The sequence below is a fragment of the Choloepus didactylus genome, chromosome 7 (genome assembly GCF_015220235.1).
Source record: "Choloepus didactylus isolate mChoDid1 chromosome 7, mChoDid1.pri, whole genome shotgun sequence".
In the NCBI taxonomy this organism is placed as follows: Eukaryota; Metazoa; Chordata; class Mammalia; order Pilosa; family Megalonychidae; genus Choloepus; species Choloepus didactylus.
Window position 1 is genome coordinate 111,891,654 of NC_051313.1, and position 19,163 is coordinate 111,910,816.

Sequence of the window (19,163 nt, forward strand, 5' to 3'; positions counted from 1 at the left end):
TACCATTGATGACATTTAACAAACACAGTCTACCTTATGCCTGTAACTGTTCTATGTAAATATAATCCTAAATCAGTGACCCATCTGGATTATCTAATAAATGAGCACTCAGAATTCCTTACTTGTTTATTTCTGCATTTTCTGTTTCAGGGAAGTAAAGGGAGAGATCTCACCATCACTTACAATTTTTTTGATACAGCAGTGATGCAACTCTGTGGTTGTTTATTGTGGTTGTTTAAGTAGATCCATAATGCTCGGTTGAACATTAGTTATTGTTGTGGTTAAGGTGCAGCTTAGTTGACACACCAGCTGCATGTTCAGAGAGGTAGAAAAGAAACCTCTCACAGCAGGACATGCTTTTTAAATTCACAGCAACCTTGCCTATTAGTAGATGTGGCCTATCAGTGTCTTAGACTGCAATCAATAAGATGAGTAATTTTCCCTTTGGGGTCAAGGTGGAGCTGGGTGGAAAGTAAAGGTAAAGAAACCAGGAACGTCCTCTCCACCTTACATTCTTGTTAAAGTGAAGTCAGTGGCTCTTACCCTTGGCTTCACATTAGAATTACCTGCAGTTTTTAAATGTTCTGATGCCCAGGCCACACCACAGACCAGTCAAATCAGATTCTCTTAGGGTGGGACCTGGGCACCAGTGTTTTGTTTTTTTTTTTAAGGCTCCCCAGATAGTTGCTAGGTATAGCCAAGGTGAGAATGACTGGGTTAAATGAAACGATGTAGGTGCCTGGCACACATTTGATGCCTGACCAGTGTGAGCACCCTCTTTGCATCCTTCCTTGCTACCCTGCCTGTCCCGATTCTGAACCTGCACAGGAATAGGCTGTTTCTGCCTTGATCTTACGTATATCACAGTTGAATTTTCCCCAGAGTTGGAAAATTAGTTTTTGACTTCATGTTGAAAAAGAACTCTCTTCTTTTCTCAATTTTAATGTGCCCTCTCATTACTTATTTCATGCCAATATTAACTTGTTTCACCTTTAAGCCCCAGAATCAGTGGATTTAGGAAGAAATTTGACTCCTATGTTCCTAAGGATTGAATTCAGTCAAACCATCAATTCTTAAGCACTTCAGGAGGATCAAGGTGGAAATAAAGTTTAAGGAATAAAGGAGGTTCCTAAAAATAGAATACAACTCATCCATTTCAGTTAAAAATGCCTTCATAGTTTCCATTTTTGAACACTTCAAGTATTTTTAATAAGCTCAATTATGTCTTGTTGAAAAATAAATAAATTACACTTGTTTTCATTAAGGGAAAAGATCTTTTTCCATCTTAGCTAGTATTGTTGAAAGAGACAGAAAAAGAGTCCAAAACTTGGCAAAATAGTGCAGCATTAGTGACATATTGGTCACAGATGTGATGGTAGACCTATTTTTTCTTCCTGAGGTTGGTATTTTAAATGACCACAAATTACATATGAAAGTTCAGATAATCTCCTTACAAAAGGAAGCATGAAAAAAATTATGGTATTCCCAAAACTTCATTTTTAAGGTATTCTAAATATGTTTTTATAAATAGACAAGTGACACATACCCATTTGCTGGTCACACTTTTAAGAAGTATTGCTTGAGGATGTTAACCTTTACTTATTGTCATCAATTCCAAATGTTTTAAACAAGTAAAGTACCTAAAGATACTCTTTGTAGATACTTGTGAATTACGAAATCCCCTTTCTTAACAATTCTTTAAGAAAATCAATTCACTTCTCTAGAAGCAGAGGGGAACTCTCTCTAGTAACTTTATGTCTTGAATCTGTAGATCTTTGAAGCAGAGAATGAGGTGCTTGGCCAAATTTTATTCATTGCAGAAAGCCCTAAAAGGACTTTAAGGAGAGTATTGACAAGCCAGCCCTGGAAATAAGGTTAGGATTCACCTGGGAGGAAATGGTGTTAACACCAGGATTCCCATTAAGGCTGTTGCAATAGATGAATGTATTTCCAGCTCCAAGGCTCTGACTGTCAGGATGGAATGGAAGAAAAAGGTATGTTGTAAAAGAACAAGGATGAAGACAACACAGTTGATGGGCATACAAATAATTAAGACAAGCTAAAACTTTATTATTAGGCTTCTCAAGATTTTTTTACTCACTTTGATGAGAAAACTTAACAGTTGAGTAGCTCCTGGAAGGATGATGGATGCCTCTATTTTCATCATGCTTAAGTTATTGATGAGCTAACCAGTTTGAAATGTCATACAAATTGAAAGTGAATTGAACAAAAGGAAAAAAATAGAAGGTGAAGAATTAGTGCATTACCTATGTAAGACACTGAATAATGACAAGAAGAAATGATATGGTCTGGTTTCCTGATATAGAAGATTATCTATTTGCATGTTTAATTCAGTAAGAATATGCACTTGAAGAAGATTTAGTGATCTGATGATTATAAGGACAGGTGGTTTAAAATCAGGAGCATGTAGTGTAATTTTCAGCCCCAAAGCTATTTGATAGCACTATTGAGGGAAGGTCAGTGTTTGATGCTAATCCAGTGCTGTCTGGTATCTCATGTATTATTTGATTTATAAGTTCAAGAAGTACTACTATACAGCTGTTTAAAAAATAAACCTGTAGGAAGGACATCAAGTTCTTTTCATTCTCAACAATACCTTGCTTTTCTTGCTTCCCATATCCCTAGGAAAGTGACAATATTGGAGGACCCTGATCAGAACATCCACCTGAAAAACCTGTCCCTTCATCAGGCTACCACGGAGGAAGAAGCTCTGAATCTGCTTTTCTTAGGAGACACCAATAGAATGATTGCAGAGGTAATAAACTTTCTCTGCAAGCTGTTTTTCCATATTATATGAAATAATAGAATTTTAGAGGGAAAAACAACCTTAAAAATAATTACATTCAAATCCCATGTTACAAATAAGGAAACCTAAATCCAGAGAGGTGAGGAGACTTTCCCAAGGTCACCCAGCTAGTTAATGAGCAGGAACTATAATCTAGACTTATGGACTCTTAACCCATTGCTCTTTCTACTTTACTATGTTGTCTGCCTTTCATTTTTCATTTTTATATAAATTGGCACACAGCCTATCAATGACAATCATTAAGTATCTTAATTATAGCAAGTTTTGCATAATTTTTGAAATTTAAAAATGGACAGTCTATTCTTCCTAACCTGAAATCAGCCATATATTGACATATGTTTACATATCCATATATTTTCATGCATTAAGTTAGTTAATATTTATAAAGCATTTAGAACAATGTATGAAAGATAGGAAGTGCTCTAGGCATTTGCAGCTATTATGGGCAGATCCTGGGGAATATGTTTCTGTGTAATATGGGGGACATACTTACACTAACAATTATTTGTTATTTATCTGAAGTTCTAATTTAAGTGGGCATTATATTTTATCCCACAACCATGGGCAGGGACCTTGATCAACTTAGTTTGGTCAGAGGCCCAAACCTCAACAATCATCGACTAGAGATGGAAAGTCATGAACTCTCATCTAGCTGCCCTGGGGTGAAAGGATTGCAGTGGTGGTGGTAGTGGTAGTGTGGGAACACCTCCCCGAATGAATAGGTTACTGTTTTCACTGGCACTTTCTTTTTTAAAAATGCTCCTAGAATTCCATGTTTTACCTTGTCTCTTATAACAAGCAGTAGATGAGGGGAATAAACTGCGAGGAGGATTTGTCTGAGAAAATTCCATCAAATGACCATTTTCTCTGCCCCATTTCCACTATCTATTATAATGCACCACCTTAGACTCAAGGTAGATAAATGGAAACCAAATTCATATAGTGAAAGCATAATGTTGGCATCTGTTGCTGTGTTTGGCTCTTAGGGTTTGTGTGTGTGTGTGTGTTTACCAGTTCTACATGAGTATTTTTCAATAGATTGATTATTTTATATAGATTGAATTTATGTGTCACATGTAATATGGAGTTAAGGATCCTTAAATTGTTATTTCTGTTGAAGAAAGTTTTCAGTTTTTAATTAAGAATATCTCGTTTTGCTGTACAATTTTTTGCATTTGTGCTTGGGGCCTCAATAATTTGCCTATGTGGCCATCCACAATACTCTTATTTGTCATAATAGTTCAAGATTAAGAAATAAAGGCAGATTAAGAATTGGGAGTAGAATTACTAAAGATTTATCATTATATCCTGTTCTTCCCAACACAGTTTAATAAGCAGCAAACCAAGAGATACAGATTATAGATGGTCCTGCTCACCAATGGAGTTTGAAAAAGAGAAGAGATAGATACATAAATGCCATTGGAAACCAAGTGGGTGAACCTGTCCCTGCCTCAATGCTAATCTTTCTCCAGAGGTGAATCATCCTTGGAGAAATATAGTTCTTATCCCCACTAATTATGTTCCCTCCTCTTGAATGGGTTATGGAGGGCTCCTGGCCCTGTTTCACCATGACCCCAATTAAATTAAAAGTTTGGCTATTTGCTCTTTGAAAGTTAAGTTTTAACTTTGACTGCATATTTTCAGGCTGTAGTTTTGTAATGTTTTGAGGAACTTAAACTTCCTTTGTGCAATTATGCAGCCTTACCTAAGTTATGATTTTACCACCTTACAAAATTCCGTTTTTTTTTTTTTTTTATTATTACATACAGGTCAGTGTCTAATAATAGTACCATTCATAGTGAAACCTGAAGAAATCTAATTCTAGCATTGCTGGTTGTGCATTATTTGTTTATTCATTTTTCCGTATGAAGCCCAATTTATTTTAAACCAAGCCTAATAATTTTTTAATGCTCAACTGCCATGTTTGACATGGGTGGCATTGTTGTAGACGTTTTATATATATTGTTTCTAATTCTCATTTTATAGGTGGAAACTGAGGTTCAAAGAGTTAGACTACTTGCCCAAGGTCACTCAGTAAGTGGCAGAGTCAGGATTCAGCAACCTCAATTCTGACTGAATTGGAAGCTTAGATTCTTTCCTTATGCCACACTTCACAAGTACAATAATCAAATTGACATATGTCACATTTTTCAAGTGGGGATATATTTCTGAATTGGTTAAAAAGTATAGCAATTATTTAGCACTTTAGTTTAGCTCTTGAATTCAATGAAAGCAAATAAATGAAACTATAAATGAAGAATAACTGTCAATCCCTAGAAATACTTTATTTTTCAGAGCCTTTAAAAAAGCATGTTTTGGATTACAACCTAGCTGTCAGAATGCAATTTGTCAGCACAGAATGAGCTTACCGGGATGAAAAGAACACACTAATCTCTTTTTTTAAGCTAAGTTCCCAATTTCCCATTTATACAAAGAGAAATTCAGAAGTTGCCATGGTAACCAGAAAACATTTGCAAAACAAAATCTGAATATGTGGGACACAAAGTGAAGTGCTCTTTCCTTTCAGGTCTTTTACCCATAGCCAGCATTTTAAGAAAAAGATAGCAAGAGTAGTTTCATCCTCTTCTTATTTATTCAGAACTCTTAAATGATTTCTGTAATCCATCAATGTTTTGAATAAAACCTGATTATGTCCTTAGGGTATTTTTTAAAAAAGGAATTTCTAAGCCAAAAAGAATAAATACTGTAAAGGCTGAACTCTGTGTGACCCGGTATCAAAGCCCATCAGTGGCAAGCATGACTTGATGGTTTTTTTCCTTGTAGTTGAAAATATTTCTATCAATTAATCGAATTGAATTAAATAATCCACTCTGCATTTGATTGTCAGACCCTGCACGATCCCATAGCTGCGGATACTTGTCCCCCACCGGGAGAGCTCAGCTCTGACCATGGTCTAGAGCATTCTGTCCTGCCCAGAGGAAACCTGCATTAGAATATCCTGTGGTAGTAAAGAAATAGTTTCCTGGATCCCATTTCTGATTGATGGATTCAGAATCTCTGCAGTGGGCCCAGGAATCTGCATTTTAGCATTTAAATGTGCTCAGGCTAAAGTTACTAGCAGTTTTGGGTTTGCCATTAAGAAAGATGGTTGAAATCCATTATGCAGACAAGTCTATGTCCTACACCCTTGCCAACACCACAAAAATTTTAAATTCTGCCAATTTGATAGGCCAAAATTAAAAATCTTGTGTTTAATTTGCATTTTTGATTGCCAATTTTTTTTATATTGTTACTGACCATTTGCATTTCTGCTTTTGTTTATGTCTTCTATTAGTTTTCTGCCTGGGGTGCTAGGGGAAGTCTGGTTGATTTGTCGACTTCATGAGTACTGGGTCTTTGTTTTGTTCACCTCTATCTGCAGTCCCTAGGAACAGAGCTTGATATGTAGAGGTGCTCAGTAAATGAATATTGAATGAATGAACATCAAAGAAACTAACTTTTTGCCTTTGTCACATATTTAGCAAATATTTAAAAAAATTTCTTTTAGTTTAAATTTCTTTTGGGGGGTGTTTTTTGATATAGTCAAATCCCTCTTTTGTTAAAGTTTTTGCTTTTGGTGTCATGACTAGAAAGGCAGGAACTCACTGATGGCTAATTCTAATTAGAAAGCATTTTGTTATTGTGACTTGAAATCTGATGCTCAGTCTCATCTGTTGTTCCCATTTTGACCTGGGATGTGGAAAGAGATGGTCATCCTCAGGGTACAGGGCATCTTATCAGAGGTTTCTGGAGCATAAGGATTTTACCCGAGTCTTGAAGATAGGTATGCTGAATTAACTAAATTGAAATTTATAGCTGAGGGTTCATTTTTGAATCATACCTCTAGAAGTAGACTCCGTGAATAAAAGTGTCATTTAAATACTCATTTTAAGGAATCTTAACACTGATCAAAGTGAATCATTAAATTAATATGGGCCTCTTTGGAAGAAGACAATAGTATCCAAGGTATGAGAGAGGTTAATAAATGTAAAACAGAGTTGTAGGAACAGCTATCACTGGACATGTTGACTAATGTTGACTAATAACATGAGTGGATAACATGGAAGGAAAGAGCAGCTTCTCTATATGATTGTGGTTGTTGGCAACACTCTAAGTCCTGATATCTTTCTCTCGTTTATGTAGGAAATAAAGCAATTATGGTTGCAGTTAATGTTCCCAAATCATATTCCATTGGATCATTAGAGGGACATGGACTAACACACACTCATAGATTTTTGTTTGAAAGACATACATATTAGTTATATATAATTAGCAAGTTTATTCCAAGATTTTTGAGCCTTGGTAGAGCAAATTATACACAGCAGGCAAAATACATTTTTGGCCTTGACCTTATTATAATAAGAATATCATCTCCTATTATTTGGTCCCAATAGGTAGTAAGAAGCCTTTGCAAAATATGTGTTGACAATTCTAACCTCTTCTCTCATCTATTGTATGTACCTACTAGGTATAGAAAGAAGGAAACTTAAATTTGGGTCACCTGCTATTTGTGTTAGACATTTCTCTCCCTGCTCTTGTCTAACCTAATTTAGTGGTATTGTGTGAACCATGAGTTTTGAAATCTAAAACACTGAAACAGATAAAGTGATATAGTAATATATTATAATGTGTAATAGCAATTATTAGTATGTTAAAATGCACATACTCCATGTGCATGATAAGGGGAACACAATCCTTTTGGGGGCAAATGTTTAGTCCCAGAGATTTTTCTGGTCTTTAAAGTTCTCATCTCTAATTAAAGATATCAAAAGAAAGTCATTTTTACTCTAGTCCCTACTCACCAACAATAGCAACAAAAAAATGAAAAATCGAGAGAAAAAGATCCATCCTCAGTGAAACAAGGAAATAGCCATTACCTCAAAGTATGAGAAAACCTGACAAATACTAGGAAAACCTGACAAAATCTGGGAATTAGGGTGAAAGAGGGTGCTCAGAACCGAGACATATGTCCTCCAACCTCAGGCAGGATATACTTCCCCCTTAAAGAAATGGTCACAATTCTCAAAGCCAAACCCAGTGATTGTTTGGTTAGATTGATGAGAACTAAGAACACAGGCAAGTGTGGGAGAAGAATCTTGGACTATTATCTAGATAATTCATTCTACACTATAGAGCATGGATCCGGAGAAGAAACCTTAAAGATAGGCCATTTTTATGATCAGTGGTCTAGGCTAATTGCCAAGAACGGTAGCTTTGGTGAGGTGGAGTTCAGGAGCTGGGAGAAGCAGTGATGATCAAATCAAACACAGGGAGTTTGTGACTTGAGGGATTTTACAATGATCCACCCCAGACTCCCTAGTATTTAAAATCGAAAAGGGTTTATAATCTTAAAGCCAAGGACAAGAGCGATACAATGAAAAACGATTTAGGACACAAACCCAATTTGAATATTCCCTCATCTATCCCCCGCAGTATTCTTCAGCAGAGATTGACTTGTTCAATGATAAAATTATCAGAAAGAATCCAGCTCAAGACCTAGCCATATATATGCAGCAGGGGTGGGGCTAAGGAACATACATTTGAAGACTGATGGCATCAGAGAGAAGAAGAAGCCCTCTTCACAATCTTAAAGATGTTACCGAAATGCAAATTTTATTTTAAATTATAGCTCAAAAATATAAAAGGGTTCAAAGAAAAGATTACAAAACAAGAGAAGATGAAAAGCAAATTTGAAGGGCTCAGGAAAGAAGTGAAGAGAAAAAGAAAGCCATTAAAGACATGAAAACACCATTAGAAGCAAAGAAGGGAGAAGAGGAGGAGAAGGTGAAGAAGTATAAATATGGCTGAAAATTAACTAAGGATACATCCATTAAAAAAAATGATATCTAAAAAAAGACAAGGGAGAACCCCATTATGCATAATTAGAATCCAGAAGAAGAAGATGGAACAAATGGAACTGGAAAAAATATGGAGGAAAGAGACAGAAGTTAGAGAACATTCCTGGAATTTAGAATTACTTAAATCTGCAAATGAAAGGGACATAATGTGTCCAAGAAAAAATGGAAAGAGATCAACTCCAAGACGTACCCTGGTGACACACTAAATTTTAAAACCAAAGTCAAATTAAAGAACTCAGAATCCTAGTAGAATTATAAAAGGACTGGTTAAGAAGCACTGGATTTATTTAAACGTAGACATAAAACTGAATTACAATAAAAGTAAATATTATAAACCTTGACAATTTAAAAGTAATAACAGATATAACAAAACTTTGGCATTATTGAGAAGAGGGTGGAGGTGTTATAGTGGCTTTTCCTCATATTCCATAGCAGGAAATGAATAGAGACTATCTAAATTTCAACCATATAATTAAAAAACATTATGATCCACGGCTCTTAATGTTTTCCATGAGACTTTTCTTAACTTTAAAGAGAACATTTTTTTTTGAAAAAAAAAAATCCCTTACCATGAAGAAACATGCATCTAAAGCACACCAATTCTTCAATTTACTCTAGTTTCTTTTTTCATCAGTTAAATTCAAGTAACATTTTTAAGCCTTTTCAATTAACAATTGTATGTGTGGTATGCTTTTGTTTTGGTAAAATAATTCTATCTTTCCATTTGTATGTACGTATCAGAAATGCCTAAATAATGTTTATCAGACATTAACATTATTTATTATTGATTGAGGACATTTTCATTTTCATCTTTGTTCCTTTCTATATAGTTTGGATTTTTAGAAATATTAAGGGTGGTACATATTACCAGTGCTTACCAAACCTTTTAGCTTTCTCTTTCTGAGCACATGCTTCCTGGAAGTTAAGAGTGCTTGCGTGACCTGTTCTAGCCAATTAAATATAATGGGTTGAAGCATTTAAGAATTGGTGTGCAGTTCTTAATCTTCTGCCATTTTGTGGCAAACTCTGAAGCTTCATGTTGAGATGGTGGCATCATGAGATGGCAGCACCTCCACCAGCCTCGCATCTGAGTGACAATTATGTGGAGCAGAACCACCATTAACTTGCATTGGACAAATAATGTGAGCAAGAAAAAGCCCTTGTAATTTTAAGCCTCTGAGATTATGGGGTTGTTTGTTACCACAGTATAATCTGACTTACCTTAATGAATATAATGTGTATGTATCATTATTACAAAATTATGAACTCATTCCTTCAGAAACTTTGAATGTAGCATAGCTTTTTTAGTAAGAAAACAATGTGTACACTAATGCTGACTATACCACGTATTTTTCCAAAAAGGATCAAGGCAACTTACAATATAGAAACACATAAAAAATCAGAACAAAATTATCAAAGGGAAAACTTTTTTGAAAATTTAAACTCAATTTGAAAGAAGAAAGATGGATATGCTAAGCAACTGGGATGAGTTCATTATTGCCATTGAGGACAAAATGTTGCCAGTAAAAGAAGGGGAAACATTTTGGGTTATATACTTTTCACTGTTCAGTGTGCAAACTTTTACCCTGGTAGATGACATAATGATATCTTTACAAGAATGATAAGCAGGGATGATAATTGACTATAATTCCTATTAAAGATACAGGTAAAACTACTTCTCGATTTGCCATATGTACTGTCATTTAGTATGCTTAGATTTTTTTAATGCAATTTTATTGAGATATATTCACATACCATACAATCATCAAAGCATACAATCAGTTTACACAATATCATCATATAGTTGTGCATTCATTATCACAGTCAATCTTTGAACATTTTCATTACTCCAAAAAATAAAAATAAACGTAAGAATAAAAATAAAAATAAAAGTAAAACAGAACACTCAAAACCTATACCCCTTCTTCCCCCCATTATTCATTTACTTTTTGTCCCATTTTCCTACTCATCTGCCCATACACTGGATAAAGGGAGTGTGAGCCACAAGGTTTTCCAATCACACCATCATACTATATAAGCTATATAGTTATACAGTCATCTTCAAGAATCAAGGATACTGGATTGCAGTTCAACAGTTTCAGGTATTTCCTTCTAGGTATTCTAATATGCTAAAAACTAAAAGGGATATCTATATAATGCAGAACAATAACCTCCAGAATGACCTCTTGACTACATTTGAAATCTCTCAGCCACTGAAACTTTATTTTGTTTCATTTCTCTTCCCCCTTTTGGTCCCGAAGGCTTTCTCTATACTACAGTGCTGGGTCCAGGCTCATCCCCGGGAGTCATGTCCCATGTTACCAGGGAGATTTACACCCCTGGGAGTCATGTCCCCTGTAGAGGGGAAAGGCAGCAAGTCCACATGCCAAGTTGGCTTAGAAAAGGAGGCCACATCTGAGCAACAGAAGAGGTTTTCTGAGAGTGACTCTTAGGCACAATTATAAGTAAGCTTAGCCTCTCCTTTGCTGTAACAAGCTTCATAAGGTCAAGCCCCAAAATCAAGGGCTTGGCCTACTAAACTGGTAGTCCCCAATATTTGCAAGAATATCAGGAATTCCCCAGGTGGGGAATTTAATATTTCCACATTTTTTTCCCAGTCCCTCAAGGGGGCTTTGCAAATACTTTTTATTCTCTGCCCAAATTACTCTGGGATGTATTGGGACTTCATGCTAACCTGTAAAAACCAACCAGATCTCAGTCCCCATTCAAGGCTCCATGTAATTATGGTGTTTCAATAAACTGACCATAAAAGTGAAATTATATAGTGTGCATGCTTAGATTTTGATATAAATATGTTTTATTTTGATTTGCCAAATCCTGGAGAAATGACCCTCAGGGAGCAATCATCTCTATCCTGATATCTACCAGAGGAAGCTTCAGCAGAACAATCACTAATTGTGACATTCAGTTTTCCTAAAATTATTAAGTCAGCTAATAGATCTTTGAGGATATGAAAATCAAAAATCTATGAAATTGACCCCAGGAGGAATGGTATCACAAAGCACACTAGACTATTCTTATCAGAAAGATGAGTCAATTGTTAGAAAGAACATTCTTATTTTATGTTCCAGATTGCTCCAAAGCTTATTTTTAAATTTTAAACAAAATTGTCTTGCCCAGTCTGTTTTTCTCTCTTAGAAAACTATTTTAACAATATATTGGTTAAGAAAAGGACCTAGAAGCCTCCAACTGGGGGGAAATGATTTTGATTACTTTTCTAAAACCAAGGTGTCATATAAACAAAAGTCAGAAATAAAATGAGAAGTTTATGAATTCCCATGGAGGAATATCCTATTGGGGATAATTTGCTGCTAGGCAGCGTGTTTTGAAACAACCCCAGAAAAGATCGAAACGGGTGTTTATAGGTTAAAGTGCTAAAACATCACAAATAGTAACTGTCCTCACATTTCGTGGCTGAGTTATAGCACATCAAGGGCACCTAATCCAATCCATTTAATACGGGAGGAACTCAATAAGGAAGCACTTAACTGATAGTGTGTGTGAAGATTAGGTAATCCTTAGTTAAGGGTGAGGTTTAACCTGAAAGACTGGGATATGAGCCTAGAAAATATTTTGAAGAAACCAAATGAAGGCTAGTATTTTTCATCTTCAGTCCATACGGAGCACATGAGCGGAGGAAAGATGAATTAGGATATCTGGTTAGAAAGTGTTAGCAAACAGAATTAAAATGAAAATCTGGGTTCTCTGTTGTTGCTGCTGTTTTATTTGGTTTGCTTTGAAAAATCACAGACTTATACATTATAATTTCTTCTTCAGTCTTAGAGAGGTTTTCTTTACCTGGCCTTTTCCAGATTAGTGAGATTTTTTATTCAGGTATTTCATCCCAAAATAGCAAAGTGGGAAGAAAAAAGACATTTTGATACACAGGAATGAATTATAATATAAGTTATAAGATACGGTAAGAAATAAAGAAACTTTCAAATGAAGTTGTCATTTTTAAGTGACTGAAAACATCTGAGTTACACTAGATGAGCCACACACACACAAGCACACACACCATCATCATCATTGTCATCATCATCAGGAAATAATGAAAAATAAGTGAAGATTTTAATTTACAGGGAATCCTTGTTAATCTGCTAAGAATATGTGCCACAAAATCATAAAGAATGAGGATTGGTTGTTGTACATCTGCAGAACCAAAAGGGAAGATGATAAAACAAAGCTTTTGAAAGTATTTATCAGTGTTACCTGATTATTCTGGTTCCGATTCTTTTCAAATCTAGGCTTTCAGTCTAGGAGTATCTCCTACTCTGTAAAAATGATTCTGCTTTAATGAAACTTTAGGATTTTTAATCATGCAAAATAGCTTCTGAGAGTGGTAGCCATGCCAGTGTCAGTAAGTGGCTTCAAGAGCTGTAGGAGAAGGGGCTTTAGTGCTGCCCTCCATTCTTCGGTGTGTGCATTTGATATTTTCTTGACTTACTCCCATGTTATATAAAGTGGTCTACAAAAGCAGCTTCAAGTACCACCTCCACACATACATTGCTGCTCCAAACCCCTTCTATACAGATATTTTGAAGCCACTACTGTCTGATGGGGTAATTTTTGAGTCACCTTTTACAATCTACACCACTCTGTTTATACCACACCAAACACTCATTTGCAGCCTGATGAATCACACCATCACCCCTCACTGCCTACTGTAGCAAATTGTTCATTACAGTGACATCATATTTTAAACAATGAACACTTAAAAATCCATTTGGAAGAATCCATCCTTTGAATCCTTCCAGGAATTGGACTTCCATTTTAATGATTTTCTACTGTATGCACAAATACTAACTGTCCTATCTGAATGCAGTGGCTAATGCCAATTGGGGTTAGTCCAAGGAAGTTCATGAAGATAGGAATTTTGAGTAGGCTTATATTAGGAGGAGGGAAGGGACCTACTTCAACAAGAGGGCATTCTAGGCAAGAGAAATGGTAGTAGAAGATGTAGGGAGTAGTGGTTAAGAGCTTTAGAATCAGCACCAGAATAATCAAAGCCCCAGATAGGCAGAGAGATTTTAGTCAATCTAGCTGTTTAAAATAGTTCTAGTTTTCTAGACTGAAATGAATTATATTCCAGGGACTTAAAGAATTTGTAGATATAGTATCAGAATTATTTGAAGATTTTTGAAACTTCAAATAAGCAAGACTCAACAATTTAACAAATATTTTTGAGAACCACTGTGCTCTACTAGGGTTACCATGATGGACCATACAATTTCTGCACTCTCCAAGCTCAGAATTGATGTAGAGAATCTTTGGGAAGGAGGTAATCTTTCAAGATGGACCTTCAGTGAGAAGTACAATTTTGCTATGCTGGGGACGGGAAAGAAGAAAACTAACTTTCACTGACCACAGGCTAAAGATATGATGAAATCTGTAAGGGATCCATTGACCCTGGGTTTTAAACTTTCACTCCGTAAAAGAAAAGCTTCTTTTCTTAATTTTCCAAAAGGGAAAATAAATTTGGAAAATGACAAGTTTAATAGTTTTTATAGCAAGTCCTAGAAAAAGAAACTAATAAATGATTTTTAAATAATAGTAAACATTCAGAAAAGAGTCAGCATTGATTCACCTTAAACCAACATCACTCACTTTTCTGATAGAGGTAAAAATTGAAAAACAAAGTTTACTTCATGTAAATTTGCATAAGGTTTCAAACTAGTAAATGACAGAACCAGGACTTGAAACCAGGTCATCCGATACAAATTCTAAATTTTGTGTTTTCCTTTTTTTTTTTTTTTTTTTTTTTTTTTTAACTACACTACATTTCCTGTCCAATGAGGATGAGAGCTATAGAAGAAGATTAGTTTCCCAAGGGGAAGAAATACGATGACCATAGATAGCTTAGGGTCCACCTATTTTTAGGGACTGAAAAGAAGTGTGTCCAGTAAAGGAAAAGGATGTAGAGTGGTTAGAGATGGAAAGGACCAGGAGAGTTTGGACTCTAGAAACAAGGAGGATTGGTAAGGTGGAGGGAGGATCTCCAGAATGAGGGTAGGGTTAGCGTTCTCAGATATTACCTTAAGTATTAGGATGCTCACTGCTGAGAACAGACCACTTTCTTTTTACACACATCTTGCCTCTTTCTCATTGTTCCTTCTCATTTCACGTGTTGGGTTTCAGCTCTTGAACTAGATTATAAGTTCCTTGAGGGTAAGGTCCATGCCTTATTTTCCTTATAGTCTCTACACGGCCCAGCACAGAGCTGTCTACACTGACTGATATGAAACGTAAAAGCTCTCTGCATGCAGATGATTAATCATCACTAGAAATTTTCCAGAGGCACAGTCCTTAGTGCCAAAAGCACATTTGTTTAAAATGTGTGCTTAAATTTAAAGTAATTTCTGCCTAGATGGTGCCATGTGTTCTTAGGCAGTTTTAGAAATGTTTTAATACAATTTTACCTTTAAAAGGACAAACATAGGGGCATGTCTATGGGACAAAGGCGTCCTTAAATAAACACAGAGCAGATACCGGCACATCCAATTACGCTTAAACTACTACACATAAGGAATGTTCTCTGAGGTTTAAGAAAATTTTAGCTAAGAGGACACTACTACTACTTCATGCAGAAAATATTTATGAGACGTTAGAAAACTGTAGGCATGGGCTCTTAGAGTCTATTGCTGTATTTTAATTACAGATTCCAGAAATACAATTTAATTTGATATAAATCTCACATTCCTTTGAAATGGATCCACTCTTCCAATATTTGTCGGTGTTCCACATTTTATTGTGATTTCAGCATATCAGGTTAGAGGCTAAAGAGAGCTGTTGGGGGATGGTCTCTATGTTATTCCTTTATATCAATTGTCGATTTGACTTTCATTACAGTACTGTAGGATTTATTGTTGTGTGATTATAACAGTGAAATGGAACCCATGTTTAAGTTCTGCAAATAACTAACAGTAACTTCCAAAACACCTCAACTTAGTTTCTAATTTTGAGTTTGTGGTTTTACATGCACAGTTATTTGCTGATCCACTTTAGCATGCAAAATCACACACTGGCTAGGTTTGGGTATAGTTATTGCAGCAACAAATAATGGGTCAAAATTTCAGCCCATTTAACTCACTAGGTATATCATCATCACCAAAACTATGACAGTATTTTGACATCTGTGTATTTTGCTAGTTGGTATAACTCAACTATGGTGTCTATCAAGAATTCACAGGAACAATTCCTGGTTGAAATAGCATCCAATATGTCACTGTGTCCGTGTACATATGCATTCATATTGAAATTCTTGGGTAAAATGTCATCTTACATAGATGGGGGTCTGAACACATTTACTAATATGACCATGCATTTGAAATATTTTTAGTTTTTCATTGTTTGAGAGGATGAGGATGATACTGCTAACCTATCATCCATAGAACATGCAATTAAAGTTGGATTTCTTCCTTTAAAAAAATTAAAACACAAAAAAGTACAGGGAATAATGTGACTAACATCCCAGGCCCTTTCACCTCCACCTCTCACAAAGGCAATCACTCCCATTAATTTCCTGTATCCTTTCAATCTATATTTTGATTATTTCAATGACATAATTTATAACTCCATGAACATAATATTGCTTTTTAATTATGTAAATTCTATCATAGTGTTAATATTTTTACTTGTTTTTCCTCAGCATTCTATTTTAGAACTCTTATCATGTCAATCTATCCAAAAGTTGCTTCGTTTTAACTTTTACAGTACTCTTTCTATGGTATTCTATCATTTGAATTCTTTATATGGTATCCCATTGTTTGAATTATACTCCACAGATGTCCACTAAGTTGTACATCTTGCACCAATTTCTTGCTATCCCAATGTTGCACTGAATCAGTGAATGCCACCCCCCCCACTCCATATATAAATTGAGAGAGATTTCTCCCAGATTTCTCTCTAGAAAATATACCCAGTAGTGTATTGCTATCTACTGGATATTGTCAAATTGCTTTCAAAAAAGATTTTAACAGTTTATGTTCCCACCATCAGAATATAAAAGTTCCCATATAGCTATATCTTCACCAACACTTGTTTTTGTTAGGCTATTATTTTAAATTTTAGTCAGTCTGTTAGGTATAAAATAGTTTATTATAATGGTTCTAATTTATGTGGTCCTGATTATTTGTAAGGTTGAGCATTTTTTTCAAATATTAAGTATTTTCAGGTTTCATCTTTGTGACTGTTCATATCTTTTGTCCATTTTTTTTTCCTAAATTGTTTCTTTTTCCTATTGATTTTTGGGAGTTCTTTATTTCAAATATTAATCTTTTGTCAGACTTACGTATTGCAAGCATATTCTCTCAATCTTTTAACTTTGTGGTAAATTTTATCACACAGAAGTTTTTTTTTAATTTTGATTTGGTCAAATATTTTAAATCAGTTCTTTTTTGTGTGTGTTTTATACATTATGTAAAATGTAAAAAAGAATCCATTACTCCCTTGGATTAAGGTATATTTTCTTGTATTAGTGTTAAAGTGTTATTTTATCCATAAGTCTTTAATCCATTCTGGAATTTATGTGTGTATATGAAATGGGAAAGCAATCTAAATTTATTTTTTCAAGATGGATAGTTAATCCAGCACCATTTATTAATTAGTCCATCCTTTCTCCACTGTGGGGTAATGTCAACTTCTGCCCTATACAGAGTTCTTAAATGAGCACAGCCAAGTTCACTGATCCAGCTGTCTGCTCCTGCACCAATGTCACACCATTTTAATTACTATGGATTTTTTAATACACCTTGAAATATGGCAGAGCAAGTTGCCCTTCCTTATTCTTTCACAGAATTGCTTTTTGTTATATTTGAATATTTGCCCTTCCATATCATTTTTTAAATCACTTTTTCCCATGTTCCACAAACAAAATCTGTGGCATTTTAATTTCAATTGCCTTGAATTTATAGGTTAATATATAGATTAATTTTCAGCTTTCCCATCCATGAAATGGTATATTCATGTATATCACTCCATTTATTCAGGTTCTCTTTTTGTGTCTTTTAGTATTGTCTCATTATTTTCCCTATACATTGCACATTTTAAAATAAGATTAATACTTTGTCATCTCATACTCTTTGTAACCATTATGAATAATATTTCCTGATTAGTTATTACTTGGTTATTAGAACTTCATTGATTTTGCCTATTGATCTTGCATTCAGCAGCCCTGTTGAGCTTTATAAGTTCTTAATAGTTTGTAGATGCTGTTGGGTTTTCTATGTAGACTACCATATTTTCTGTGCATAATTTTAATCACTTCCTATCTTTATTTCTTGTAGTTTTTTTTCTTATTTAGTACATTGGCTAGAACCTCCTAGTTTAGTGTTGAGTGGTAGCAGAGATGGTAGCCATCCTTGTCTTCAGGTTGTTTTTACAATTGTGATGATGAATTGTGATGCTCTTTACATATATTCTCACCTCTTTTCCCTTGAGATTAACATTAAGCATTTTCAGTATGGCTGCCCCTACTTAAGGCATGAATTATAGTCATGTAATGAAATAAGTTTATCATATTGGTAAGAAGACTAACTTAACCTCATTAGAACTCCTTTCTGACCTTCTGAATCAACTCATCCACATCTGTTATCATTCATTTATTCAAAACATAATATGTTGGAATGAACTCATTTTAAGATTCTTAGCTACAACTGTTTTGCTCCATTTGACAGTGTTGGCTTCATGGGAAATGTCTTATCATTAAAAATATAAATTAAAATTTCTTGGCATTCTTCAGAAACTCTCATTGTTCCAATTATTTTTGTTTGCTATTTCTTTTTTATAGACTCCTATGAACCAAGCTTCAACCCGTTCCCACTGCATTTTCACTATTCACTTATCAAGCAAGGAACCAGGATCTGTGACTGTCCGACATGCAAAACTTCATTTGGTTGACCTGGCTGGCTCAGAGCGAGTTGCAAAGACTGGAATAGGGGGGCAGCTCCTAACAGAGGCCAAATACATCAACTTGTCACTACATTACTTAGAACAGGTAAAATGGTCAGAACGGAATATAACTATAGTTACCATTTGTCGATTGTCTCTAATGCATCAGGCATTCAACTAGCATTATCATATACCATGTCATTAAACCTCACAACAGCCCTACATTGTAGATAGTAGTTATCACCCCCATTTTATAGGTGTTGAAACTCAGGCTCGGGAACTTCCCAAAGTTACCCAGCTAGTGGTGGGGTGAGAATTTGAATCTAGATTTGCTTGGCTCCAAAATCTATGTTTTTGTTTTTTTTTTTAATTATGCCTTATTGTCTTTATTATAAAAGTAGTAGTAGGTGTGAATAAAGGTAATAAATGGCCTCCTGTGGCCTGTTTTTTTGAGGCTAGTAAATTAGCTATAGGAACATGACTTTAAGATGCCCAGTATTTTTTCAGCTCCTGGTGACCTCATATAGTTGGTATTTTGGTTCTGCAATGATTCTCTTTGCCCTCTATAG

General features: G+C 35.1%; 1 protein-coding gene across 5 annotated transcripts in view; it reads left to right on the forward strand.

Moving 5' to 3' along the window:
- KIF6 (kinesin family member 6) overlaps positions 1-19,163 on the forward strand; it is a 448,516-nt gene that overhangs the window by 135,350 nt on the left and 294,003 nt on the right. For 3 of the 5 annotated variants that reach the window (XM_037842874.1, XM_037842876.1, XM_037842877.1), the window contains exons 6-7: positions 2,647-2,776; positions 18,494-18,700. In XM_037842874.1, coding sequence (XP_037698802.1) covers positions 2,647-2,776; positions 18,494-18,700 — 337 coding nt within the window. Of the gene's footprint in view, positions 1-2,646; positions 2,777-4,204; positions 4,258-18,493; positions 18,701-19,163 lie in introns of those variants that run through there. The other 2 variants (XM_037842879.1, XM_037842878.1) reach the window with 2 other exon arrangements.